We start from the raw sequence: 27,404 nt of genomic DNA on the forward strand, positions 1-27,404 counted from the left end.
CATCTGAATGTCTAAGAAGGATATGCCAGGTTCTGGCCGCCGGGTAGCCCTGCTGGTTGGAGTGTTGGCCTGGTTACCAAACGGTGGCAGGTTTGATCCCCAGCCAGGACACTTACCTAGGTGGCAGGTTCGATCCCTGGTCAGGGTGTGTGCAGGAGGCAACAAATGGATCTCTCTCTCTCTCTCCTCCCCACCCCCACCTCTTCTCTCCCTCTCCTTCTCTTCCCCCCTTTCTCTCCCTCACCCTCTCAAATCAGTCATAAAAATCCTCATGTGAGGATTTTAAAAGAGACGTGAGCTACGAAACCATGAGACCTGAAGGAATCGCAGATGCACGGGACCGAGGGGAAAGCCCCACCCACCTGATTCCAACTCGACCTTCCAAGGAGGCAAACCCTCGGGTAACAGCAAATCCTGTAATCTTACCATAAACATGGTCACGAGTTCACAGGTGCTGGGCTGTTCTCCAGAATTCAGACGGTGGCAGGAGACACCGGCCTTTTCCTGGAGACCTCCCTAAGCTTCCCCCCCACCCCCACCCCCAGGAAACTCCAGAATAAGAATCCTCACCTGCCCGGCTTGCCTCCGCGGCGGCATTGACACACACAGGCTGTGGGGAAATCGCTCCAGATGCACCCACAGTAGCATATAAGGGCCAAGGAAAGGGAGGGGCCCCTGGGGTCCAGGAGCAGGGGGTCCAGACGGAGGGAGCTGCTGAGCCACCAGATGGGGTCCTGGGCGGTATTGTCGCCCCATGGTGATGGCCATCCCTCCACAGGTCTTGGGCAAGTGGCTTTGCCGAAACAAAACCCAGCTGTGTCTGAGGCATGGACGAACCCGGGGGCTGACGCCAGCGTCTGTGTGTCTCCTCTCTAAGGCAGCTTCTTGTCTGTCCAGTGTTAGTGTGAAGTCCGGGCAAGATGTCCACAAAGGGTCAGGCATGCACTAGGGGCACATTCAATTGTGTCTCCCCCCATCCCCCCCCCCCCCGCAAAAAGCAGCCCTGGATGGTGCAGCTCAGTGGATTGAGCATGGGCTGCAAACCAAAGGGTCGCAGGTTCGATTCCCAGGCAGGGCACGGGCCTGAGTTGTCGGCCAGGCCCCCAGTGGGGGGGTCACATGAGAGGTAACCACACATGTATGTTTCTCTTTCTCCCTCCCCTCTCTCTAAAAATCAAATAAAATCCTTAAAAAAATAAATTGTATCTCCCTTCGCTGAGTCAGATATCCGAGTGTGGAACCCTCACCAGTGTGTCCCCTCCCCAGGGTGGGGCAGGGGTGGGGCGTGCAGGCAGGGACAGTCACTTCCTGCAGTGCTGGTGGCTCCGTGAGTGGGGCATCAGTCGGCCCCAAAGGGAGAGGCCTCATCTGTCAGAATGTGAGGTATCCCACCCCTCATGTGGCTGCTCACGGCAGGACAGGCACAAAGATCCTGGCAGGCTCGTGAGAGCAGCCTGTCCAACTCTTTCAGCCCGGGATGATGTGGCCCAGTGGGCTGAGCACTGGCCTATGGACTGAAAGGTCACCGGTTCAATTCCCAGTCAGGACACACGGCCAGGTCTCAGTGGGGTGGGGGCATGCAAGAGGCAACCAGTTGATGATTCTCTTGCACATCATGGTTTCTTCCATGAAAATAAAATTTTAAAAAATGGTTTACCTCAAGCCCTGGCTGGCGTACCTCAGTGGATTGAGTGTGGGCCTGCGAACCAAAGGATCGCGGTTCCATTCCCAGTCAGGGCACATGCCTGGGTTGCAGGCCAGTTCCCAGCAGGGGATGCATGAGAGGCAACCATACCTTGATGTTTCTCTCCCTCTCTCCTTCCCTTCCCCTCTGAAGATAAATAAAATCTTTAAAAAATGTTTTATCTCTTCAGGAGGTAAGTGGAAGGGAAAAGATGGGTGGATTATAACAGAGACACACACCTACATACACACCCAAAGACGCATACAGTCGTTCCTTAGTATCTGTGGGGGGTTGGTTGCAGGACCCCCCACCCCTCTCAGACACCGAAATCCGTGGATGCTCCAGTCCCTTCTGCAAAATGACGCGGTATTTGCACATAGTCTATACCTTCCCTGGTTGCAATGTAGAGTGTTTATCCCAGACTCAAAACACTTGGCCTCCAGAACCAACTCCACCAGCCGGAAGAGAATCCCCAAGCGGGCTGGGTCTGCAGGTCATACAGACCCCTGCGTCAGGGTCCCCGTGACCAAGAACAACAGGCAGCCCTGCCTCTGGACTTGGGGGGTGGGTGTCTGGCTCTGAAGGACAGAGACACACACCCCCTCCAGCCAGTTGTCTCCGTTCAATACGAAGCCCTGGGTGGAAGAGCCCCACCTGGCAGGTCTGGGGCTGGAACTGGAAACCTCGCTTCCTCCCACAGCCCCTCCTTGGGGGATGACCCCTCTCATTGTCTGCAGAGGTTACAGGAGCGCGGAGCCCTCTCGGGCCTCCCCCACATGACCGCGGCGGTCCAGACCTGATTTTTTCCAAGAGAAATCAGGAATCCAGGTTTTTAAAGTAACATCTGATTTTTAAAATTCTGGCTCAAGACCCCAGAAAGGAGGCCGAGGTTGCGGATGCGGGCTTCCAAAACCCCAACTCTCTGTGTGTTTTCAGCTCTATTAAAGAGTTAAGGACAGAGCCCTGGCTGGTGTAGCTCAGTGGATTGAGCGCGGGCCTGCAAACTAAGGGATTGAGGTTCGATTCCCAGTCAGGGCACATGCCTGGGTTGCAGGGGACGCATGAGAGGCAACCATACATTGATATTTCTCTCCCTCTTTCCTTCCTTCCCCTCTAAATATAAATAAAAAAAATTTTTAAAAAAAGGACAGAGAAGACAGTAAGATGTTGAGGGTGTGCTCCGTGTTGCTTTGACGCGGGTGCACGTGGGGCATAGCTCCCAACACCTGGTCAGCCGCCCACCCATCACTGCCCATCAGTCCTCTGCTTGCTTGCTTGTTTGTGCTGACACGCGCCCCCTCATTCACACGGCAGCACTGGAACCTGGAGGCCCTCAGACCAAAATGGGCCACAGGGGCGCTCAGGGTGGCTCACTCTGGGCTTTAAAAACCCGCTGTTGTCGGGGACTGAGGGCCAGGACCTGACAGAGGCCCTCAGGGGAGCCCTTGGAACAGTCACGGAGGACAGGCAAGCTCTTCTTTGTGCAGAGGAGGGCCCGAGGGCCAGACAGGTGGCTACCTCACCTGCCAGGACTGTGGAGATTGGCCCTGGCCCTTTCCCGCCAGCCCCTGCTGGGTAGGGAGCAGAGGATGGGGCAGCCTGAGAGCGGACTCTCCCCGCGCCCGCCTCCCAGCTCCACCCCACCGCCGGCTTCTACGGGAGTCACAGGGCCCCACTGGCCACCCAGGTGCCCACCACTCTCCCCCCACCTCCTGCCTCCAGAAGCACTCAAGGCCCTCAGGCGACCGACAGGCCCTGGGGACCCTGGGCAATGCTTAGAGAGGGGAAAGGAGGGAGAAGGAGAGAAACAACAATGTGTGGTTGCCTCTCACACAGCCCCCCACTGGGGACCTGGCCTGTAACCCAGGCACATGCCCTGACTGGGAATTGAACCTGCGACCCTTTGGTTCACAGCCCGTGCCCAATCCACTGAGCTACACCAGCCAGGGCAAAATATGCCTTTCTGACCTAAAAATCATGCCAGTGGCCAAATACATCCTCCAAGAAGCCCTACCCTGCCAATCACGGGGCCGTCCCCGACCTCTGAATACCTAAGGTCCCCTTGTGGGGGTGGAGAGGATGTCATGATTTGCACAAGAGTGACAGAGGCCCAGCTGGCAGGTTTGGGGCTCAAACCGGAAACCTTGCTTCCTCCTATAGCCCCTTCTTGGCTGGGGGACCGGGCTCCTTGTCTGCAGAGGCTACAGGAGCACGGAGCCCTCTCCAGCCTCCGCACGACCTCGACCGACCATCCAACCTGCTGAAGACAGCCCCTGGCAGGGCTCTTTCCTCAACAGGACCGTCCACGCAGTCTCCCAAGACCCCAGAGACATGGGCCCAGGACATGGGAACTGACATCAGGGGCCCCACCCTGGTGAACCACAGGCCAGCAGCCTTCCCCTGGAAGGATGGCTGCAATGGTGCCCCCTCCCCAGGGCTGGCTCCTGCAGCTGGACCCCAGGCAGACGACTGTCCCCCAGTCCCTCTTCCTCAGCCCACGGTGTAGCTTTGTCCAAGGGCAGCAGCAGCCCAGCCAGGGACACTTCCAGCCTCCTCTGCGATGAGACGTGACTCAGTCTCACCACCAGCCCCCCGACTCCGTGACTGCCCCGCCCCCGAAGTGGGATGAGAGGAGGGGGCACAGGTGCATTGCCAGGCCAAGTCCTCTGAGCAGGGGACGGAGGGAGGGACTTTGGGGCTGGCAGAAACGCCTCCCCATCTTTGTGGCAGAAAGCCACCTGCCTCACTCTGTCCCTCAAGTGAACAGAACAGGGCTTATGTTAACTGAGACTATAGGGTTCCTTTGAAAAGCAGCTGTCTGGGGCTCCTCACAAGCCTGGACACGTGGTGGCCACCCCTCTGTGGCCCAGAGCCCACAACGGGGGGGGGCCCCTCTCCCTCCCCAACTCAAGAAGCAGGCATGGCAAAGACAGTCAGATAGTGCCCTTTATTGGCCCCCGCACCCCTCCTCCTCCGCCCAGGCCTGGAAACAGGGGCCCCGGCTTTCTGAGGGCACCTTGGGACCGGCTGGCTCTGCTCACGCACTCCTGCGCCCCAGGCCCGGCTCCGGGAGAGGGGGCTTAGGCAAGAGAAAGATCGAACCCATGGGAGAGAAGAAAAACAATGCTGGGTAGGGTCAGGGGGGTACAATTAAAAGAAAATTCTAAAAGGGAAAAGGGCCCCTCTTTCCCTTCCCTCTCCGCGCCCCCCTCTGAACAGAAGGGCCCGATTGCTCTCCATTCCTTGCCGCGCCCCCGTCGGCGGGGGAAGAGAAAGTGAGGAAATGGTCTTCCGCGAGTGGGTTTTGTCGTCTCTTGGTCTCTAGTTCACATCCTCTACCCCGGGCTCTGCCCAGAACCTACGAGGGGCAGGCCGGGTCCAGCGCCAGGACTCGGAAAGGGCGCGGCGGCGAGGCGCGCACCCCCGGCGCCCCTCCGCGAGGCCACTGCGGGTCGGGGCGCCCTCGGTCCATTCCTCCCTGGATCTCCGGGTCCTGCGCCGTCGCTCCCGCCGAGCCCGAGGGGCCCTGCCCCCCCTCGGGCCCCCCACCCCTACCGAGCCTCGACGCCTCGGCACTCGCCGCACTGGCCGCCGGCCGCCTCGTCCTCGTCGTTGTCCCCGCCAGCCCGGTAGTAGCTCTGTCCACAGCGGCTGCAGACGGAGGGCGCGCCCACCGCGTGGACCTTCTTGTGCCTGCGCAGCGCCGCGCCCTGCACGAAGCCCTCCCCGCACTCCACGCAGATGTGCGCAGGCTCCTCGCCCCCCGCCGCCCCGAGCCCGTCCCCGTGCTGGGCGCGCTGGTGCGCCAGGAGCCCCGCCGCCTGCCCGAAGCCCTGCCCGCACTCCATGCACACGTAAGGCTTGGGGGCCGGCGCGCGCCGCGAGCGGGGCCCTGGCGCCTTGGCCCCCGCACCCACCACGGCTGTGGCGGCCGCAGCCCCCTCCCCCGGTGCGCCCACCACGATGATCCCGTCCCCGTCGCCCACGGGGATGGCGATCTCGCCGTCCGCCGCCGCGGCCTCCTCGGGCGCCTTGGCCCGGCGCACGCTGGCCGCCAGCACCTTGGCCGCCACGCCGGGCCCCGACAGCTCCGGGTGCAGGCGCAGGTGGCGCGCCAGGCTCTTGGGCTGGCTGAAGCCGCGGCCGCAGCGCGGGCACACGAAGGGCTTCAGGCCGCTGTGCGAGCGCCGGTGCTTGGCCAGGCTCTTGCTCTGCGTGAAGCTGCGGCCGCACTCAGGGCAGGCGTAGGGCTTCTCGCCCGTGTGGATGCGCTGGTGCTGCATGAGGTTGGAGCTCCAGCTGAAGCGCTTGCCGCACTCGGAGCAGGCGTAGGGCTTCTCCCCGGTGTGGATGCGCCGGTGCTGCACCAGGTGCGAGCTCTGCGAGAAGGTCTTGCCGCAGTCGGTGCAGGCGTTGGGCCGCTCGCCCGTGTGCGTGCGCTGGTGCCGCGTCAGCTTGGACCAGTGGCTGAAGCTCTTGCCGCACTCGTTGCAGATGTACGGAGCCGGTGGCCGAGGCCGCGGCGGCGGGCCTGCGGGGGGCGCCGACTGGGGCGGGGACAGCTTGGTCGGGGGCCAGGTGGGGACGTCGTCGTCATCCATGATGAGGATGTCCACTAGGAGGCAAGAAGGTGGGAGGGGACAGGGGTCAGAGAGAAGCTCCTACGGGACCCATCCTGAGCTGTGAGCGCCTCAGGGCAGGGGGGCTTCACCCCAGCTGCCCCACCAGCCTCTGTGCGCCCTTCCCAGACTCCCCTGACATGGGGCGTCGGTAGGGCACGTCTGTCCGCACAGCCCTGGCCCTCGGAGGTGTCCCGTCTGTCTCCACCTTCCCTCGGAGCATCACTAGTCCTGGCTCTTCACTGAACAGTCACCTGTCCACCCCCAATCCCTCAGACCTTCTTCACAGCTGTTACCCCACACGAGGAAAACAGGGCCTGGGACAGGCAGGGACACCAGGCTGGGGACAGGAGGCTCTGGGGAGAGCTCACCGAGAGGGAGAGGGCGGCAGGGCCAGCCCTGAACACAGCCCAGGGACCCTGACACAAGCTGGGGAGCCGCGGTGCCACCTGTGGGCTCCAGGATACCACCCTGGCCGCAGAGTGGAGGAGAGAGAAGGAAGGGGAACCGGCCTGGTGAACGGGACCAGAGGCCAGCCGGGAGCCTCAGTCCCCATCAGCCCTCACAGAACACAGCCACTGTTACAGACACCCTTCACACGCGCCCCTGGCTTCTTGAGTCCCGGCTACCCAGCAGGGCCTTGGCCTTGCCGTCTGCAAACCGAGGGTACCCCCACAGCCAGGTTGCTCAACAAAGCCATCCGTGCATCTACCCCAGCCCCACCCCGAGCGGGCTCCAGGGGTAAAGGAGCAAGCCCGCCCCTTCTGCACCCACCTGCAGACAGGTCTGTGCGCACCCGCCACAGCTCCCACTCCCCTGGGCCGGCTGGGTCTGTGCCAGCCAGAGGGCGAGGACGGCACCTCGGCCTGGGGCCCCGGCGGGCCGACCACCCCAGTGCAGCGCAGCTGTGCCCCAAGCACAGCCCAGTGTTCCGGCACCACACGCAGTGAGGCACGGAGCGCCCCAACACTGTCCCCGAGACCATGCAAGTGAACAGGTGAAGCAGTGTTCACCCCCACTGGGAGGTCCCAAGGACGGTCGCACCAGACAGGCATGTGGCTGCCGGTCTGTCCCCGTCCAGCTGTTCAGGGCTCACAGAGCCACCTTCGCGTCTAAGGCACGCCGTCAGCGTGGCTCCCGGGGGAGGCGGGTTTGCCGTGTGGTGCCACGTTTTACATGGGGCTTTCGGACCCGGGGCTCAGATGTGGCATCCAGGGCGACCTCTCAGAGGCGTCTAAAGCACACTGACCCGTGACAGGTGCCGACTCCGTGCCCTGCGGGTGGTTCCCAGGACACCGGCCGCCACCTTCCTTGCTGCCATCTCCTCAGTTTCAGGATCTTTCGTATTCTGTTCGTTTTCTGGATTGCTTCTTTCTGAATACCTGTAGCTAAGGACCCAGGATGGGCCTGGAAGGCCCTGCTACACCCCCACTGCCTGACCCCACACCCCTCGCATCCCACCCTGGGAACTCCTTGTCCTGAGGCCACCAGGACAAGGGGCCTGAGGCAGCGCAGGTGGGAAGCCTACTGGGATCTGGACTGCGGATCCGCCCTCCTCACCCTCCTGGATTTGCACGTGAGAGTGCGGCAGACTGCACTCCCCACTCCCTGCTCCCCCCTCAGCGTCCCGTCCAGGCAGGGTGGGAGAATTCCGTGAGATGACCCACCAGCCCAAGGTGCCTGAGGTTCCCAATGCCCCGGAGAAGTCGATCTCATCCGAACGCAAAATCAGCTCCTTAGTTCCCTTCCATCTCAGTCACTGACTGGAAAAGCACTGTGCCAGCCCGATCAGGGCAGTCACCATGGGCTACAGCCTGGCGGCGGCGGCAACTTGACTGGCAGGTGAATGACGAGGGCGGGAAGCGACGTTTCTTGTGCTGTCAGTAGGGAGTGGGCTGTCCTGGGGAACTTTATTTCGGTCCCATGTAAACAAATGCACCCGCCTAGGGCACGTGCAGACCCAAGAAGCAATCCCGTAAACGACTCCAGGCCCTGACCAGGCAGAACACATCCTGGGGCTGGGAGCCACCGCACCAGGACGAAGGCAGCTGGGGCCTGGCCTGTGTGACTCTGTCTCCTCTGCCACGTCTCTCGAGGTGCCTTCTTGTCAGCGGGGCGGGGAAGTTCAAACTTCCGAGGACAGAGGACTGGAATCTTTTCCTGCCATCTCATCCTGAGGCCCTACCCCCCAGCCCACTGGCCTTGGGGAAGGAGTCTCCGGCCCACAACAGCCCGGGGAAGGGCTTCTCACGGCTCCAGAGCAGCTGGCCACCTCCACAGGACAACATCCCCCAGGCTCAGCATCCTTCCCCACGATGGCTACGGACAACTCCCCAAGCCCTTGTGAGACCACACGATGCTCTTCTCCATGCAGGACGATGCTGGGCTGTCCCCTTTTCCTTGCCAGAAAGTCCTAAGCACGGCGCTGAGCTGGAATAAACCAGTCAGGGTGATTCCAAGACCACCTCCCTGTGTCACATGTCCCAATCTAGCCAGTGAGGCCTGGGCTGGGGGAGGGCCCAGGATGCAGGCCCTGCCTCCCTCACCCCACCCTTCCTTTCCTTCCTGTCTTCCTGTCCTTGGTGGTTTTCTGGGAGGGAGTGATGGCTGGAGCTGAGGCTCCAACTCTGGACAGCACAGAAGAGGCCACCAAGGTCTGGACATCAGTGGCTCCCAAAGGAATGGCTGAATTGGTCCACTCCTGGGACCCCTCACCTACAGCGAGATGCCAAGGACCATTCAACATCCTTTTGGTTGAAGCCATCGTTGGTGGGTTCCCTGGGGCAGCCAAGAGGGTCCCCACAGGTCCTGCCACGCTGCCTCATGTTCTTCCCCAAGCTGTCCATCAGCCACCACATCTCCTTCAGCAGGCAGCCCCTTCCTCAGCAAGGCCTGCGCTGAGATGGCCTTCTCCAGACAGGTGGTCTTTGCTGGAATCCCATTGGTGACACCATACAAATTAGGGCTCCCCTCAACTGTGCTGGGATGCACCTGTGCTGAGGACAATGTGCCAGGCAGCCGCAGACTAGGTGAGCGCAGGGCATGGGCATCACTCCAGATGAGCCAGGACCTGGCCTCCATTTCAAGAGGTTCATGCTGACAGCTATGCACAAGGGTGGACGCTAATGGTGGACGCAAGAATGGTGGGTAAGTCAGTGCAGCCGGCGATCTGGCAATCCAGCAGCTGAGGTCTGGCAGAGCTGACTGGCTTCCTTCAGGACATGTCTTGAGTGTAGGTGCACATGCACAGAAGTCCAGTGTGTGCAGGGTCAGGCCGGAGGGAGACCCCAGGGCCATCCTGCCGGATGGTTCTGATTCTGGGCTCACACCACCCACTTTCTTCTCGGAGTGAAGCTGCACCTGATCCGTGACCGACACGAGGACTCCAGGGGCCCTCAGCACCCTGCCCACCATTGCCCAGAGCCTCTCCGCCCACTGGGCCTCAGCATGCACTCGCTGCCTCCCCTTCTCCACAGGCCACCCTTCTCTCCTCCCCCTCAGTGACTCCTCTGGGGCCCCCAGGGCCTCGAAGTTATCGGAGGACCTGACTTTACTTGGCCAGGGGCACCAGGGCCTCTCAGGGCCAGGCTGCTCCTTGTGCTGGGATGGGAGACTGCTAGGTTGAATTGCACCAGGAGATAGCCACTCACCTCTCCATGGAGGTCTCCCCCCACTACCGCCCATGTGCCTGCCCCAGGTCCCAGGTTCCTCACAGGCCAGAAAGAAATGAACCAGGGAGCGATTCCAGGCTCCCCAGGGGGCATCAGTCCAGCACTGTCACATCAGAGGTGGGATCGAGGTCAGCAGAGCTAAGGGGACGTTACAAGGTGGTGGCACCCCAGCAGAGATTTCCAACAGACTCTCGACAGGTTAAACAGGTTGGGGACAGGAAGCTAGACAAGGAGGACACGAGGACCCACCTGCACTCCTTATGTTACATGCAAAGAACTATACAACGGGTGACTTATCAAGTTAAAACAGCTTACTCCAAGGGAAACATACATTTTGGAGACAACACTGAATATTGTAACATGGACTGGGTGTTGGATCACATGAAGGAGTAACTTTTTATTATGTGAAACATTTTGTGGTTGGTTTTCTTGTTTGGTTGGGATGTTTTCTGTTTGTTATTTTGTTGGGAGTCCTTATCTCTGTTGGAGAATTTATAGGTGAAATGACATGTCTGAACCTCTCGGAAAAACAAACCCACAGAACTGGGGGAACAGGGGTGAAAAGAGACTGGCCAAGTGCCGCTGACCACAGAGGCCAGTGGGGCAAAGTGGACGGTCATTACACTGCTTATTTGATTGAAATTTCCAGTGAACCAGATTTTCAAGTTAATTTTTAAAAGGCAAAACCACCAAGGACGTAGGCCAGAGGAGGGAGCAGGACCGGGCAGGCCCCATGGCCCCGACGGCTCACTCCCAACAAGGCGGCTGGGCCTGCCCAGCGGCCCCTCCCTGTCCTCCGCGGACCTCAGACTTAGGAGCAGAAGGCGCCGGGGAGTCTCATCCCAACCCCTCCCGTCCCCAGGGCCCCGCAACCTGTCCCCACGGACACCCAGCCAATGCAGGACCAGAGACTGCACATTCGGCACCTGCACTGCATATTGTTTTATTGATATGCAGTCGCACCCACTCACTTCCGCAGTCAGCCGCTGCTTCCGCTACCGGGGCGCACCGGAAGTGTTTCCACAGCGGCCGTCCTGGAATCAACATGGAGACATGCGGGCGGCAGCGTGAAAAACGTCACACTCTTATTTCCCGAGTGCCTCACGTGAAAACCCTGGACAGGGAATATGGCTTCCACTGAAGGATGTTTTATTCAACCCAAACACTTTATTAAGTAAACCCGCTGCCGAATTTAAAGTGAAAGATTTCACATAACAACCCAGATGGCCAGCTTTCCCTGTAGTCCGATCCTTCTCTACCCGAGATGTCCAGGCCGCCAGCAGCAATGGCCCCCCTCCAAGTTTGCAGCCAGCAGAACGGGGGCAGCAGGAGCGACACCTAACAAGGCGCCCCGAAGCCGGCAGCTGGAAGGGAAGTTGCAGACTCTCCCCAGCCCAGGAGGGGCCTCTGCAGGAAGGATGGGTGCTCCCAGAGACACGGGTCTGGGGGGCGGGCACAGCCCGCTGACACCTGCGGAGGCCACCTCACCTGGGTTCTCGTGACTAGCCATCTGCTGGTCCTCGGAATCCAGCGGCCCCGGAGACCAAGCCTCTTCCCGCAGCTCCATGTGTGGGTCTCTGTTAGAAGGAGATGAGAGAGAACAGTTTATGGGATGCCGGGCAGGCCAGGGGAGCACCAGTTTCAGCTCACGCACTGCTCACAGCAGAGTCCCCGGCAGCCCAGTTCTGCAGACAGCAAGGATGGTGGAGAAACGGCCTAGCCTTCTTGTCTCCACCAGACAGGGAACCAGCCCAAGGCCAAACAGTCTGGGGGACAGGAGGTGCAGCAAGCAGGCTGCATCCACCGAGAACCAGTGGCGCACCCCATGACAGCCCCCGTTCCAACCCGTGCAGAGACCTGTGAACCAGCCTCCCTCAGTCCTTCCCCACATTCTCAGGTAGGAGTCCAGCAGGACCAGGACGGGGGCCATAACTGGCAGGAAGAGGGTCAGGCACAGAAGTGCGGCCTGAAGTATGCAAGGAGGGACAGGGACACTGCACGCGAAGACCTGGGCAGACCCAGGCCGGTGGAAGGGGGCGCAGGTCAGGCCTGGAGAGTCATTGGAAATGCAGGTCCCCTTTGAGGTGGGCACCATCGCACTTGTTTTACAGATGCACAAACGAGGGTGGAGGCGCAAGGACAGACGCCTGGACGGCAGCAGCCATGGCAGGGCAGCAAGATCACTCAGGGCCTGCAGGGCTCTGGGGACAACAACTCCCAGAACACATGTGAGGTCAGGACGGGAGGGAGGCGCACCGACCTGCGGCCACCTTCCTCCAGGGCTGTGGGGCTTCCCCCCCCAAAGGAGCCCCCACGCCCCACACCTCCTCCCTGCGATGCTGAGGATGCTGAGCGCCTGCAACACAGGGAGCCGGGGCGGGTGAAACCTGCACAGTCCAGGCAAGGCAGCCCCTGACCCGTGACCGCGCTCCTCCACCTCTTGCGGGAAAACCCAAACCTCAGAAAATGCTTCCTGCAGACACATTCTAAAAGTCCATCACAGCAAGATTCAGAGCAGGGAAAACTGGAAAGAACCCATGGGCACACCAGGCAGACACGGCCCATGGGTGTCATGGCCTCTGAAACAGCAGTCACTGACTGTCCTCGCTGAGAACCAGAAGTGCGACCACAACTACAATAGTGGGTGGTGCTTCTGTGGTAAGGGAAGGAGACGAGTTGTTTGGTTTTGATGGCCGGGACGACTGTGCATCCCACAGGGACAGTCGCGCAGTGTTGGGGGTAAAGCAGGATGGAGGCCCACACAGTGCTCAGGTTACACCCAGTAAACATGGGCACTGCATGGGGCCCTCGTGCATGGCTCTGGGAAGTTACAAGGTGGTGGCACCCCAGCAGATTTCCAACAGCTGCTGTGGAAAACGGTCTGGCAGGTCCTCAGAGGGGAAGCAGTTACCAGGTGACCCTGCAACTCCACTCCAGGTGTGCCTGAGAAACACAGCAGGTGCCCACGCAGACCTGAGTGAGTGTTCCTGCAGGGCTGTTCCTAACAGCAGCAGGGAATTACAGACGACCCAAAGGCTGGGTGAAAGGAGCAGCCACAAAGGGCCACACAGAGTGTCCGGGATGAGACTCGCGGCCAGCTGGGCTGGGAACACAGGGTGCTTCTGGGGTGACGGAGCACCTGGGACAAGACAGCAGTGGTGGCTGCCCACTGTGTGAATAGGTGAGCAACACTGAACCGCACATGCTTATAAAGGGGTGAATCTTACAGCATGGGAGTTACAGCGCAGCTAAAAAGTGAACCGACTTTAGGCCTTGGCTGGGTGGCTCAGTTAATCAAAGCATCATCCCATACACTGAAAGGTCATGGGTTCCATTCCCACTCAGGGTGCACACCTGGTTCATGCATTCGAACCCGTCTGGGCACGCATGGGAAGCAACCAATGGATGTTTCTCCCACTGATATTTTTCTCTCTCTCCCCCTTCCTCTAACATCAACAAAAACACATCCTCCCCCTGGCTTGTCTGGCTCAGTGGATTGAGTGCCAGCCTGTGAACTGACAGGTCGTCGGTTCTATTTCCAGTCAGGGCACGTGCCTGGGTTGTGGGCCAGGTCCCTGGATGGGGATGTGTGAGAGGCAACCAACTGACATTTCTCCCTGCCCCCTCTCTCTGAAAATAAATAAAATCTTACAGAAGAAACATATCCTCTGGCAAGGATTTACAAAAAGAAGACTGGGCCCTTGTTTACACTGTAAACAAAGATGCTGTACAGAGGCCAACACCGTGGGGGAGGCGGTGGGACAGGAGGCTGCGCCTCTGCCTTTCTGTCCAGACTTGCTTGCCAAGGGGCTCCCTGTGCCCCCCGGGAAAGGCTGGGTGTGCAGCACTACAGAGGGCATCGTCGTCTGTCCCAGGGCAGGGCAGCTGGGGACAGCGCCCCTCCTGCCTGCAGACTGCAAACAGCGTGGCCGTCTCTCGGATGGTGCTCCCGGACAGCGCGGAGCACACGTGCAGTTTCTGTGCCGGGGAGGGCGGGGAAGGAGAACAAAGCGGGGGGGGGGGGGGGGGGGGGGGGGGGGTANGGGGGGGGGGCTGGACGTGAGAAAAAGTACCTGAAACAGTCCACTTTGCCAGTTTATCTTGACTTCAAGGCAACAGCAGATACAAGAAGGGAGCTCAGCCCCCTTCTCCCCGCAGCAGGAGATCAAGCCCCACCTCCACCCTGCGGTGCCCCGTGCGCACAGGAGGAAGACAGACTTATCTCCAACCCTGGGGAGTTGAGGCCGAGGCAGCAATCTGTGCAAACAGGCTGTCCAAGGATCTCCCCAGCTGTACAACATGCCGGCCTGGGCACCCTGCAGGTCTTCCTGCCACGGAAACACAATTCTTAGGCTTCTCTTATCTGAGTCTGCCCCAGCCGGAAACCCTAAGTGCCTAAGTGGGCAGAGGAGAAGCCTGTCTGCTCCAGACAGACGTAATGTGGAGGCTGAGATGAGGGGTGGCAGAGACCCACCCGCCTGACCCTGCCCTCCAGCTAAGAATGCGTTCTACCTGCACACTCCAGGTACGAGTGACCCTGCACACCTGCTGGGCCACTCCAGGCCTCAGCACACGGGACAGGCAAGCACCTGAACAGCTGGCGAGGACCAGCTGGGTGCGCACTGCAAGGGTCCTGGGGAACGCCAAGAGGGATGTTCGCTACCGTGACCCAGGTCTTGCTCGCTCGCTTGCTTGCTCACTCACTCCTTCATTCATCCAGACTTACTCACTCACTCACCCAGCCAATGAGGCCTCTGGTCCTGCCCCCTCCCATTGGGGGTGACCACAGAGAAGCACCAGGGCCATGGCCTGGGCAGCCCCACCCGGCTGGCGGGGTCCACCAGGCCCAATTCCCTGGACAAGGCCCTGGCTATTCCAGAGTAGACCTGACCGTGGAAGTGGACAACTTGTGAGGCTGAGAAGGGGCTCCCACCCTGCCTCAACCCCTCTACCCAGCACCCCCAGTTCTCAGCAGGCAGCGCAAAGACACGCCCTCCACACCCCACGCCCTGCACACCCCGGCCAGGCCCTTGAGCGATCCAATTAGCACGCAGAGTTGTCGGTGCCTAGCGGCTACTAAGCTGTAGACAAATTATTGTTATTGTTGTTATTAGACCCAACCTACCTCCTCTGGAGGCCTGCCCACCAATTACCTGGCGCTTTCTTCTCATGCCAGACTACATCTGCCTCCTCTCCCCACCCCCACCGCGCTTCTCCCCTGGCAGGAGGCACTGTCTGCCCCCTGCCCCTCCTCTCCCTGCCCCTTCTCGCACCAGCCCACCAGCTGTCGCCCCACTCCCTGCTTCTCCTCCTCCCCTGACCTCCCGGGCACCCCAACCACTGTTCCGCTGGCCCTCTGCCACCAAACCCAGTGGCCACTTCACAGCCATGACTCCCCACCCCATGAAGTCACATGGGTGGGTGCTCCCCTGCCTGTGCCCGCCCCAATCAGGGACTAACTCATCTTTGTAAATCGTGAAGGTCGAATAACCCGTTAAAAAAGAGCAAAGGATTATAAGAGCCATGTCTCCAAAGAAAACCTGCAAGGGCTGACTGGCATGTGACAAGATGCTCAATGTCACTGTCACTGAGCACACACACACATACACCACGGGGAGGGACACGGAAAGAGCAGAGGGCAGCAGGTGTGGGCAAGGATGTGGAGGCCCTGGACCTGTGGGACCTTGTCACCCGCTTCTGGCCACGTGCCCCCCAAAAATGATAACACATCCTCACAGCACACACCCGCTCGCTGAGACCCAAGTCACAGAGCCCAAGGCAGAGCTGCAACACCAGCTGCGTCACCTCAGCAAGCGTGTCCCCTACACGTGAGACGTCCACACAGGCAGATCCACAGCCAGACAACCACTCAGAGGCTCCCAGGGCCAGGGTAGGGTCTCTTTTGGGGACCCCAAGAACGTCCTAAAAGCACAGTACTGATGGTCTCAGCCCTGCAAACACATCAACCACCTCGGGGTATACTAAAGATGGGTGGTACAGTGTGGGAATCACACCTCAATAACGCTGTTTTCTTAAAGGAAGCTCAGTTCACGTCACCCCATCCCCAGCGCACCAGCTCCAAAATCCGATCTCCAGCCAGGCACCCTGCAAAGGTGCAGCCCCCCTTGGGTCCCCCATGCCCAGCCCACCTCCTGTCTTTCTAGAAAGCCCGCCCAGTCCTCCACCTGTGGGGGCCGGCTCACCTTTCCAGGGTGAGCTCGAGTGTCCCCTCCCTGGGGCCATGCCTGGCCCTATCACATCACAGGGCCTCTCCTCCCAGCGTCCTCCATCGTCTACAAGTCTTCCTCACTTCCTCCTCAGGGTCTGCTCTGCCGCCCACTCTGCTGCTGCCTACTTAGCAGGGCGGCCTCCGACCCTAACAGCCCCGAGCCCACTGACACTGCCCCCTGGGTGGCCCCCAGGGGTGGGAAGCCCCACAGCCCCAATCTGTCCCCACTTCCCTTTTCTGTGAGCAGCTTCAGCCCTCTCTCCAGGCCTGAAACCTGGCCTCCCAGCAGCCCTCGCCTGCAGTCAGGACGCCGGGGGACGCCTCTGTCCCCGGCCCCGGTGGCTGGTCTGGGTGGACTTCCCACCCACTCCAGACTGAGCTGGGAGATTACACGGCCCCGGAACGCTACCTGCACCTCCCTGGGGTTCCCGTGTGGCTGACAGACTGGCACCGCAGGCCCGTTCCCTTCGCCGGCTATCGCTCCCTCACTCCCCTGACCAGGTGCCTCTCCAAGGCATTTCACTGCCTCATTCTGCCCACCCCTCGCACCTGGACCACCTGGCCTCGCAGGGCCCCTGGGACTCACACCCTCACTGCCCGTCACCCAGCCTTGCAGCCCTCGGCAGCCTCCCCAGGGCCCAGGCCGGAACATGAGTGAGGTCAGGGGCCTGTGCAGCCCTTGTCACCACACCCCACTTCCCCTAGGAGACAGAGACTTTCTAGAATTCCCAGAACCTTGACCTACAGGTAGGGCGGCAGGCCCACCTGGAAGTGGGGAGGAGCACAGCCCTGGCCACCTGCCGCCACCAGTGTTTCCAGATGCTTGAATGCTGGTGACTAACTGAAAATTGTTTAACAAACAAAAATACTCATCAGGTCAAAAAAAAAATCAGCAACGCCCCTAGGGGCCATCTCAGGGCTGCCCCTCAGCCACACCGCCAGGCCTGCTCCGTCGTCCTCTGGATGGGCTCGCTCCCACCCCTCCGCCCCCCAGCCTTCTGCAGGCGCTTCCCTCCAGGTCTGCTGCCAGGGCCCAGCAAAAACAGGGCCTCCCCCAGGCAGCCTTCCAGGCTTGTCACTCCCCTCTGTACAAGTGTCCTCTCTTTCTCGAACTGCAGAACGTATTCTGCAGACCCCAGACCCCAGGTGCGGGAGGCCGCAGGCACAAAATCCCAATCCCACAACCACCTGGAGAGACAAGCTCTCGGGGCAGGCTGCCAAGTCAGACTCCGACCCCACCCCCCACCCTGGCGTGTCACGTGAGGTGCCCACGGGGCCAGGTGCTCAGTGAAGGTCCGCAGCACTGGCTGGGCTGGTCAGAGCCTTACGCCAGGGCTCAGACAAGCTCGGCACCCTGTCACACAGCCAGGGCAGCAGGGCCGGGACTCACTGGTCAGCCAGACTCCAAGGCGGTTTCTGTCCGTCTCCCTTAGGACACTGGCACTCGTTCCCTGCACCTCCCATTATTACAGATGCGTCCTGCACCCCTGGGGAGGAGGGGCCCCCACCCCCAGCAGACTGTGAGCTCTGAGCTCTGCTCCCAGAGGGCAGGGACCAGCTCCTGGCACACAACCTGCACAAGCAGCCCAAGGGACCCACCCCTCTCTACCCTGCCTGCACTTCAAGGCTGCGACCACGCCCGACACCTCCCTGGGTCGTCCCCTGCCTCACCCATTACGAGGCCACCCAGGACTCCCCATTCCCACTGGGGAGAAGCCAGTGTTCAGGGAGCACAAAGGCCAGGCACAGACAGAAGCAGGAGACCATCGGCTCTCTGCGGCCCAGCAACCGGTCTGACCCTGGCAGTGGGACAACTATCCAGCCTGCCCTTGGCCAGCCACCTGCGCAAGCCGCACCCGAAGTGAGGAGCAGGCTCCTGGAGTCCCCTGAGCCAGCCAGCAGCCCAACCCAGCTGATGACTGACACCTAAGAGGCCCCAGAAGAGCAGCCTGTCTCCCCAGGCCCCAGCCTCCGCCAGGAGAAACAGGACAACAGAAGCGGGGGGCATCGGGGTCAGGGGCCACTCCCTGGAGCCACAGGCAGCCGGTGCTCCAACGCTGTGTGAGGCCTGGGCTCCGTCCCAGGAGCCTAAAACGGGGAGACCACCACCCAGGACCTCTGACAGCCTATGACAGCGAGCACCAGGCACCGGGCAGGCACCTGCCAAGCACTCGGCAAGCGGGCACAGTCGCGCCTGCAGTCTGCCTCCAGCGGGAAAGCCTGGGCAGTGCCCAGGAGGGACAAGCGAGGCTAGGGGGCTGTGTGACAACCAGATCTTCGCCACTGCCCACCCACAGAGCTCACCACTGTCCTCCTGGAGGCCAGGGTGCTCCCAGCCAACTCCTCGGTCCGTGGAATCTCAGGGCAGCCCACCTCCCTCAGACATCCTTCCCTGACCCTGACCACAGAGAGGCAGGGCAGTACGAAGTTGGGGAAATTCCTTGGCAAGTGGAACAGGGAAACTGAGACTGACAGCTGATTCGAACTGGCCTCACCCATCACCCCAACCCCTGCCCTCCTCCCTTGCAAGACCATGCCCTTCAGCATTTAGCCCTCAGGACAACAATGTTCTGGGCCACCTCAACTAACCTCAGGAACAAAACCAGAGTCTTGGTCAAACCAGGGATAACATGGAGGCCTCAGCTGGGTTTCAGCTCCGGGCCCAGAGAAGCAGCAAGTCCAGAGGAAGCAGCGCCCTGGCTGCATCAGGACCAGCGCAAGGACCGGGGACTGTTACCCTAGTGCCAACCAACCAGCGGAGCCCCCAGCCCTGTGGGACACACAACCCTGACATGGAAAGCTAACTTCTGTTCAGATCCTCCTCCCCTGAGACCACCCCCTTAAGTTCCCACCTTTAGAAAACAGATAAAGGCCATTACAGCAAAAGACCCCCTGCACCTGCGCAGCTCCCACCCTAGAGCACACTTGTGGCTTCAGGCCCCCTTTCCTCAGGCGGGAACCTCTGCTTTCTTTCACCAAGAACTCTTCTTCTGCCTCAGTGACTTGTGTCCCGAGTCTACACCGCCCAACTGGCTCACGTCTTCCGCCTCTTCCCCATGTTTCCGAAGGGCCAAGGCAGCTCCGCCTAGCCTCAATCCTGTTGCTGCTTCTTCCTTAAGCTCTTCCTCCATTCCACTGTCCCCACCTTTAATAAAAGTACTTTCAAAATCACCTGGACTCAGGCTGTGAACACTTCCCCGCGCTGAGAGTCCACATCGCCCTAACGCCAGTGCCCTGCCTCCCTTCCTCACCCCTGCAGCTCCAGGGAGACGACCCTGCACAACCCACAACCCTTCTGCCTGGGGCTTGAGCTCATGTCTCCCCCACGGGGTTCTGGGCTGCTCCAGAACACACTGCCACCCAGCATCACCCAGCTCTGGGTCTGGCCCATGGGGGCCTGGAGAAATGGGTGCCAACCAACCTCTTCTCCCACCCGGAGCAGGAAGCTCTGCCCATGTGTCCAGCACAGAGCAAGAATGTGCAGCAGGCTGATACACAAGGCTTATCCAGGGAAGAGTGGGCTCTGCTCTCCACCTTTGGGGGCGAAAAGGAAACAGCCTGGGAAAGAGGAAGTGATAGGTCCAAGGTCATAGGGCTGGAAGAGAGCGAGCCAAGGGCAGCCTAAGAACACCTGGCTCCAGAGCTCTCTGCACACTCTACACCACCTCTCTGGCTCTAAAGGGAAGTACACCATGGTCAACACCATTATTATCCCCATTTTATCCATGTGGAAACCCAAGTTAATTACCTAAGGTCACAAGGGTCTGACTGGTGGAGTTGGGATTCAAACCTAGGTCTGTCTGACCAGAGCAGGAGCCCAGGACAATAATAAACCCTTCCTGCAGCATCTGGGTGGGGGTGGGGGAGCTCTGGAAGGCTTCCAGAAGGAAAGGACGAAGATATGAGATAAGACTGAGAGGAATCTGATCTGAATGCTCCCTGAGGCTGAGGCGACCAAAGGGACTTCAGTGCAGGCAACTGCTGAAGGCCAGCTGCACTTAGCAAAGAGGCTTACAGACTTAGAGAGACGATAAGCCGGGATCAACAGCACCTGTGCTTCCAGAGCCAGGCCAGCTCTGCCTCCCAGCTGGGTCTTCGGCATTACTCAACCTAGAGCCTGACACCAGGAAACACAGGAAAACCCCGGCCAAGTAACTCCCTTTCTAAAAGTCGGACCGCCCCGCTAGGCTAGACTGGGCTGGGCTGGGCTGGGCTGGGCTGGGCTGGACGCCCTCTTTGGGCTACCCTGGCCCCTGTTCCCCTCCATGAGGCCTCTGTTCAGCGGGTGGGGCTCTCTGCCCAGGTCTACGTCTCTGCTCCAGGCCCTGTCCTTCGCCCCTAGCACTGGAGGAGCCTGCGTCCACACTCACTGTCAACTCTCAAGCCTCTGGGTCATGTTTCTGGCTGATTGCGCGATACTGAGCTTGCAGAATTGCGCAGATCTGAGGGGTGCTCAACTCTACGGACTGGGGTGTCTTCCTTTGTACCCCGGAGTGGGGAACACTGTCAGGGGGGTATGCAAGCCTCGGGGGTAGCCAGCAGGCCCAACCGCCGTCTTTGCCCTGCACCTGGACCACATGGGATCTGACCTTGGCCTAGCCACTTCCCCCAGGCGCACGCACTTCCTACGCCCGCGCGCGCCGGACGAATGAATGGGCCTCCGCCAGCCGAAACACCCTTAATTACGGCCGGAATCAAAAGCCGCGCACTGCCCGCCTGGGGCATCAACGGGTCTGGGTACTTTGAAAAGGGGAAGAAGTGGGGGACAGACTTCCGGTCAGGCGGGACCGGGCGGCACGACCCCCACCACCAACCAGACCCTGAACTTCCCCCAGAGTCTCCACCACTTCCGGCCACTACCAGCCAGAAAGGCCAGGGGGACGCGGCGACCCCACCCAGAGCTCAGGCCCAGAGCTGAGCCCCAGGATAGTCCTGAGTGCTGCGCACGCGCCCTCCTACTGGGCGGGCTACCTCTTCAGCGCGACCGCGCACACGCTACCCCCCGGTGCCCCAAGGCGCGCGCCCGCCCCGCCCAGCTCGGCCGGTCGCGCGCCCTCATGCCCCCCCACCCCCCAGCAGCGCGCACGCGCACTCACCGCCCAGTCGCGCTCGTCGCCCGCCTCCCCGCCTGCCCCCCGCCCGCAGCCTGGCTCCCGAGGCGCGCCCCCCGGCCCAGGGCGCACGCCCTCCGCTCCCGCGCCCTCCCCTCACCTCCTAGGTCCCGGGGCCGCCGTGCCGCACTTCTTCTCCTCTCTCCTCCCTCGCGGATGGTGGCAGCGGCGGCAGCGGCGACTCAGACCCTGGGGTCAGGGGGACGGGCACCCAGGCCGGAAGTGACCTTCCTGGCCGCTTCCGCCCGCGCCGCTTCCCCCCTCCCCCCACCCCTCCGGCCGCCACCCCGTTCAAGCCGCTCTAGGATGGTGAGCCCGCGACCCCCCCCCCGGCCGCCGCCCCCCCGCCCCCCGGCTTGATGGTGCAAAGCCGGCGCTCGGGAAACCACTTCCGGGCGCGTCTAGGATGCGGGTCCTCCGGGCGCGCTCTATGGCGCGGTGCGCCGAAGGGCTGCGGCCCCGCCCCCTCCCAGAACCGGAGGCGCGGGCTGGGCCCGTTAGGCGGAGACTTCCGGTGTCTAGAGACTTGCCCCCCTCTCCCGGAGCCGGGCTCCTGCGCCTGCGCAGTCCGCTCCCCGGGCCAGCGGCAGGCGGGAGGTTCGCGGAGAGTGGACAGGGCCACTCGTGCCGCCCCAGGTCCTCCAGTCCTCTCTATCATCATAACCCCTTCCCTGCCGATGCTCCTTGCAGTGACCCGCGCCCGCGTGCTGAAGGGGACTGCCTCTGTGACTCTGGTCCTTTCGATAGTGGACTGAGCGTGCTGGTCTTAGGTGCCTTTCGTGTCCACGTCTACCTCTCAGGCTCAGTTTCTCCATTCTGGAGTAATAACACAGTGCGAGTGTCCAAGGGCTTTGCATGCATAAGTTCCTATTAATAACCTCTAGTCTTCCCACTTTGCAGCTAAGGAAGGACAGACAGCTCAGGGCACTTGCAGAATGTCACAGGCCGATAATGCAGAGACCAGGCTTGAACCCGGGGGTCTGGATGCCAATGCTCCCATTTCACCGTGGCTAATCAGACTGCTACCTAGAATAAGAGAATGTTGGTCACAGCCACTAGGATTCACCCACTTGCCCCATGCAAGTCGGGTGGTTAGTGAGCACTGGCTGAATGTTTGCCAATCTTGTTAGCATTCTTCCATACAATATATTTTAAAATTGTTTGCACCAAAGTGTCATTGAAGGCTGGTCCCTGTAGTCCCTTCCCTGCTTTGTACTTGGACAGCTTTCACCTAAGCGCCTGATGATTTGATCTATTACTATTTATAACCATTTTATTGTCATAAAAGTTGCCAAGCTTGGGAGTGGGAAAGAGGATGTACAATTCACTCAGATAAGACCTTTCAAAGTCTTGATTTAGCAAAATATCCTGTGTAAGTGTGCTTATTTCCATTTCAGGCTCATAGTAAGGTCTCACTGAAAATGGTATTGATTAATATTGCTCATTAGGACTAGTATTTCTACTCCCATGGACACTAAACACCCTAAATTGTCCATCACCATCAATCACAAGATGTACATTGTTGAGTGAGGAACATCCTCCAGGAGAGAAAAAAAGAAACAGGAATGTATTAACAATGCATGGAAGTACAGCAAGGTACATCTGTCTCACCTTCAGAAAGGTCACCAGGTAAATGTTTCAGTGCATCTCAGAAGAGAGGGACAGTGCCAGGAGAATAACAGTCAACACGAATCATCAGCACAGACCTGAAGTTTGCACTGTGCGCCCTGCCAGTACAACATAGCACACACCTGTGCTCCTCTGAATCCCATCGTCAACAAGGTGCTTGCAGTGGCCTGGCGGTGGGAGGGCACAGCTTCCACCCTCTCCTGCCCGTGCCCCCTCCTGGATGGTGAAATTGAGGACCTACAGGTGAAATCTCGAATCATCAGAGGAAGGGAGGGACCAACAAGCTGCATGAACAAGACAGGCCCTTGGTGGCTTCTGTGTCAGCTGAGATGTCACATGAGAAATGAGTTTCTGATTTAAATCATGGGTCATTCAGCCCTGGATGGGTAGCTCAGTTGGTAAGAACGCTGTCTTGATACGCCAAGGTTGTGTGTTCCATCCCCGGTCAGGGCACATACAAGAAGCAACCTGTGAATGCATAAGTAAGTGGAACAACAAATTGATCTCTGTCCCCTCCCTAAAAGTCAATACATGAAAAAAATTACTTTAAAAAATCATGGGCCATTCAGAATCTCTCTTCAGATAGCCAAATCGATGTTGGGATGTTTCCCAGGCACAGGAAGGGGTTGCCGTAGAGATGGCTAACTCACCACCAAAACTTGCCCTTCCCTTCTGAAGGGTGGAATAACTTCTGGGATGCAGCTCCTACCCAGGGGCTGCACTGAGCGTGGCCTTCTGATTGCTTCTCACTAGCTGTGAACCAGAAATGTGACCATGTGGGCACCTTGATCTCGGACTTCCAGCTACCAAAACTGTGAGCATTAAATCTCTGTTGTTTATAATCCACCCAGTCAGTGGCCTTTTATTATTTCAGCCACAACGGAGTAAGACATGGGTGTTTTTCTTGAGGAAGCTTTCCCTGAGCTAGGCAGTAAAAAACAATGGCTAGCTTGCCCTTTGGAGATTCAACAGCATCTGGACAGAATTGAAATCCACAAGATTGAGTAAGATTATGGGGGAAGAGAGAGAGAATGGAATATGAGTATGGAGAGAGAAGCAGTTTTATCTCTGGTCATCTGTGGACTTCCCTGGGATTTTTCCCTCTGGAATTGAGAAAACAGTGTCTGCCTCTTTGGAATATGACTCGGGAGCAATGGCAGCCTCTTTGTCACCATGTGGAGAAAGCCAGCCTTCAGGAGGAGAAAATGAAGCTACACAGAGAGATGTCAGGTGGACAGAGAGAATAACTGGCCGAGGTCTGATGCCCCCAACATCCTGAACCCCCCTGAGGTGTGGGTGTGCACTCATGTCTTAAGTGAGTCTCTGAAGATTCCCAGTCTCCCACAGCACTCAGTGCATCCAAAGCCCCATTCAGTGTTGACATGAGGGAGTGAAGACGGGCTGGACCAGGTGATGTGTAAGCCTCCAGTGTGGCTGCGTTTACTGACATCCCAGCTGCAGGGCCCAAGGAACAGCTCCCACTCTGAACCCCTCACAGCCCCTTCGTAGGTTCCTCCCATGACATCTCCCCTCCGCTGAGTGACAGGAACAGCAGTGGGTGCATTAGAGATGGAGAGTCTCCAGCTGTCGAAATACAAGTGTCAGGAAGTCCCCTCACTCACTCACACACACATCGTACTTTTTCACAGTAAGTCTGAGACACGCAGGTTCCCGGTCAGCTGCAGCTACATTTGAATTCCAGACACACAATAAGTAATTTTTCTTAGTATGAGACTGTCGCGATGCCTACCCAAAATACCTGTCATTAGTTTGAGATGCGGTGGGACCATGCATTTTTAGTTGCTGAATCTGTCTACCCTGGGAGGCAGACACTGTGGGTACAAGTGTAACCCCATCCACCCTCTTTTCTTCACCAGTTTCCTTGGATTTCCATGCCTCCTCTGTACATGGGAGGGAGGGGGACAATGCCACCCCTGGATTTTAAAATGTGAGGGTAACACTTGCCTTAGGGCCTAGCTAATGAAAGTAGAATCCTAGCCCAGAGCCCTTATCTGGGTCCCAGTTCATGCCAATATGACAGAGAAGTGTTTTGAGTAAGTTTTGGCAAATAAGCTCCCCGGGTCTCTCTTAATGAATGGAGAGATACATCATGTGATGGTTAGAACAGTGGCAGTCATTTTGCCACCATGAGAGATACCAGCCTGAGGACAGAGCCACAGAATAGGCCCTTCGTGACATTTATGAGTGACTGAATCAAACTGACCTCAGAGCTGTCCCTTGCTCAGGACATTCCTGCTGGCCAATAAATCCTCCCTTGCATTTGAGCCAGTGGAGATGAGCTTCCCAGGACTGAGTACGTCCCAACTAGTACGGGCAGGAACTGCTGTGCGTTCCAGTTCATGCAGGAGGAAACTGGCGATGACAGAGGGGAGCTTACATGCTCGATACCACGTGGTTGCCTTGTTAATTCTGCATTTGCCTGACCCCAAAGGCCGTGCATAGAGCCATTTCCCTCGTCACACAGTCTGGGGAAGCTCCTTCCTAAGGGGACGCCCAAGACTTTCACGTGTTCCAAGCACCTTCAAACTCACAGTGTTTTCTTGAAGGAGGCAGGGGAGACCCCTGTCTGAGCTTCATACAAAAAAGCTGAGACTCAGAGAGGTTCAGGAGCATGCGCATGGCCACACAGCAAGTGGTGGAGCTGGGATTCGCATGCCCCTTGCTGAGGGCTCCCTCCCCAGCTACTGGCCACCATTCCGGGCTCTGTCCCATCCTCCCTGCCTTGGGTCTCTCCCCACATGAGCCCCACCCACAACACTCCTACCAAGGAGGAAGTCAGAGCTGTTCACAGCGGCCTCCAAGCTCCTTCATCCAACCCACTTAAGCCTCGAGGTCCCCCACACGGACTGGAAAGGTAACCCTGGACTGTGGCCCTAGGAAGGTGCTGGAGAGTGTCCTGATGCGCTCCATCTCATGGAGGTGTTCCCTCCGCCTTCCGCCGTCACTGCCGAGTTTCTGCTCTTGTCCCCCGATATAAAGGAACTTAGACCAGGGCCCTGGCAGACGTGAAGGAAGACATATCAAGACTGCAGAGGGTGGCAACGCTGAGCTAGGGCCCCAGGCTGCATGCAAAGAGGGACTTGGAATACATGAGGTCAGAACGTGGAAACAACATAGGGAGCCAATAGGTGGTTGAGTTTAATTATTATTATTATTTGTCCTGGCTGGTGTGGCTCAGTGGACTGAGCACCAGCCTGGGAACCAAAGGGTCACTGGTTCCATTCCCAGTCAGGGCACACGCCTGGGTTGCAGGCCAGGTCCCCAGTAGTGGACATGTGACGAGCAACCACACGTTGATGTTTCTCTCCCTCTCTTTCTCCCTCCCTTCCCCTCTATCTAAATAAATAAAATCTTTAACAATAATAATAATAAAGCACCACTTATTTTTTTAAAAATCCCCAAAGGTGTCTGAATTGGCTGTTGAAGCTGCACTTTTAGAAGCTGCAGTTTCTGTTCCTAAAACTCCCGCCCGAGGAGAAGACCCCCAAAACCAAACCAACCAACAAACAAAACCCTCAAAGACTCCCTCATCTATAAAGCCAACTTCATAAGCTTTTCATTAATTTTAAAAATACATTACGATCCTATTTAACAAGAAATATATGACAGCCGCTGACACGTCAGCACGTTTCAGAAGAAACTGCTTCAGCAATTAGAAAATGTTACAAGACCATTAACGAGAGGTCCTAAGTGGTATAACCTGGTGTAAATACACTGTAAAACCTGTTGCCTTGCCCTCTGGGCGGTGGCGTGTTCTCGGAGCTTTGAAACGTTCAACCTCAATGCCCAGAGCTTGAGAGGGACCAAGAGACGCTTCTCTCTCTCCTTGCCGAAGGGGTTCATTTCTAAAATAAATGTTCACGGCACATAAGATGCATTGGGTTGCTGGTGCTACGGCTGACCTGACCTCACAGCTCCCTGGCCCCTGGGGGGTCACTGGAGGGCAGGCGAGGGGCAGCCCTGAACTCAGCCCCACTGGGGTTCTCTCCCCACACTGTATCTCCCCTCTAATATTTTTTAAGATTTTATTTATAGAGAAGGGAAGGGAGGGAGAAAGCGAGGGAGAGAAATGTGAATGTGTGGTTGCCTGTCATGAGCCAGTGACCCTTTGGTTCACAGCCCACCCTCAATCCACTGAGCCACACCAGCCAGGGCTCCCTCTAATATTTCATACCCATGATTATATCTGTGTGTGTCTATGTTCATCTCTCTAACTTTGTCTCTCTCGTGGGGCTGCTTATAGATCTCCAGGAGCCTCTGTAGAGAGGCACCAACCCTCCCACCAGGTGTTCACATCTTTCAATCAGCAGCAGTGGGAAAAGGCCACTGCACACAGCGCGCTGTACTTCATGTTTATCAGCTTCGATCAGGATTATCTGTCTCTCTCACCTAACGATATGCTTATTGATTTGAGATAGAGAGAAACACTGGTGTGAGAAA

General features: G+C 58.7%; 1 protein-coding gene across 2 annotated transcripts; it reads right to left on the reverse strand.

Moving 5' to 3' along the window:
* Positions 1-4,612: 4,612 nt before the first annotated feature.
* ZNF787 (zinc finger protein 787) lies at positions 4,613-21,603 on the reverse strand. 2 transcript variants are annotated; one of them, XM_037053881.1, is made up of 3 exons: positions 21,415-21,603; positions 11,463-11,551; positions 4,613-6,299 (listed from the first exon to the last, which is right to left on the reverse strand). In XM_037053881.1, the coding sequence occupies exons 2-3, from the start codon at positions 11,539-11,541 to the stop codon at positions 5,236-5,238; spliced, it is 1,143 nt and encodes a 380-aa protein (XP_036909776.1). In that variant the 5' UTR covers positions 11,542-11,551; positions 21,415-21,603; the 3' UTR covers positions 4,613-5,235. The 2 variants fall into 2 exon arrangements, with proteins under 2 accessions (XP_036909776.1, XP_036909777.1); XM_037053882.1 differs by lacking the exon at positions 21,415-21,603 and adding an exon at positions 10,946-11,088 and having other exon boundaries at positions 11,463-11,539.
* Positions 21,604-27,404: the final 5,801 nt, after the last annotated feature.

This window comes from Sturnira hondurensis, unplaced genomic scaffold, assembly GCF_014824575.4.
Source record: "Sturnira hondurensis isolate 20B ecotype Veracruz unplaced genomic scaffold, ASM1482457v3 Scaffold0008151, whole genome shotgun sequence".
NCBI classification, from domain to species: Eukaryota; Metazoa; Chordata; class Mammalia; order Chiroptera; family Phyllostomidae; genus Sturnira; species Sturnira hondurensis.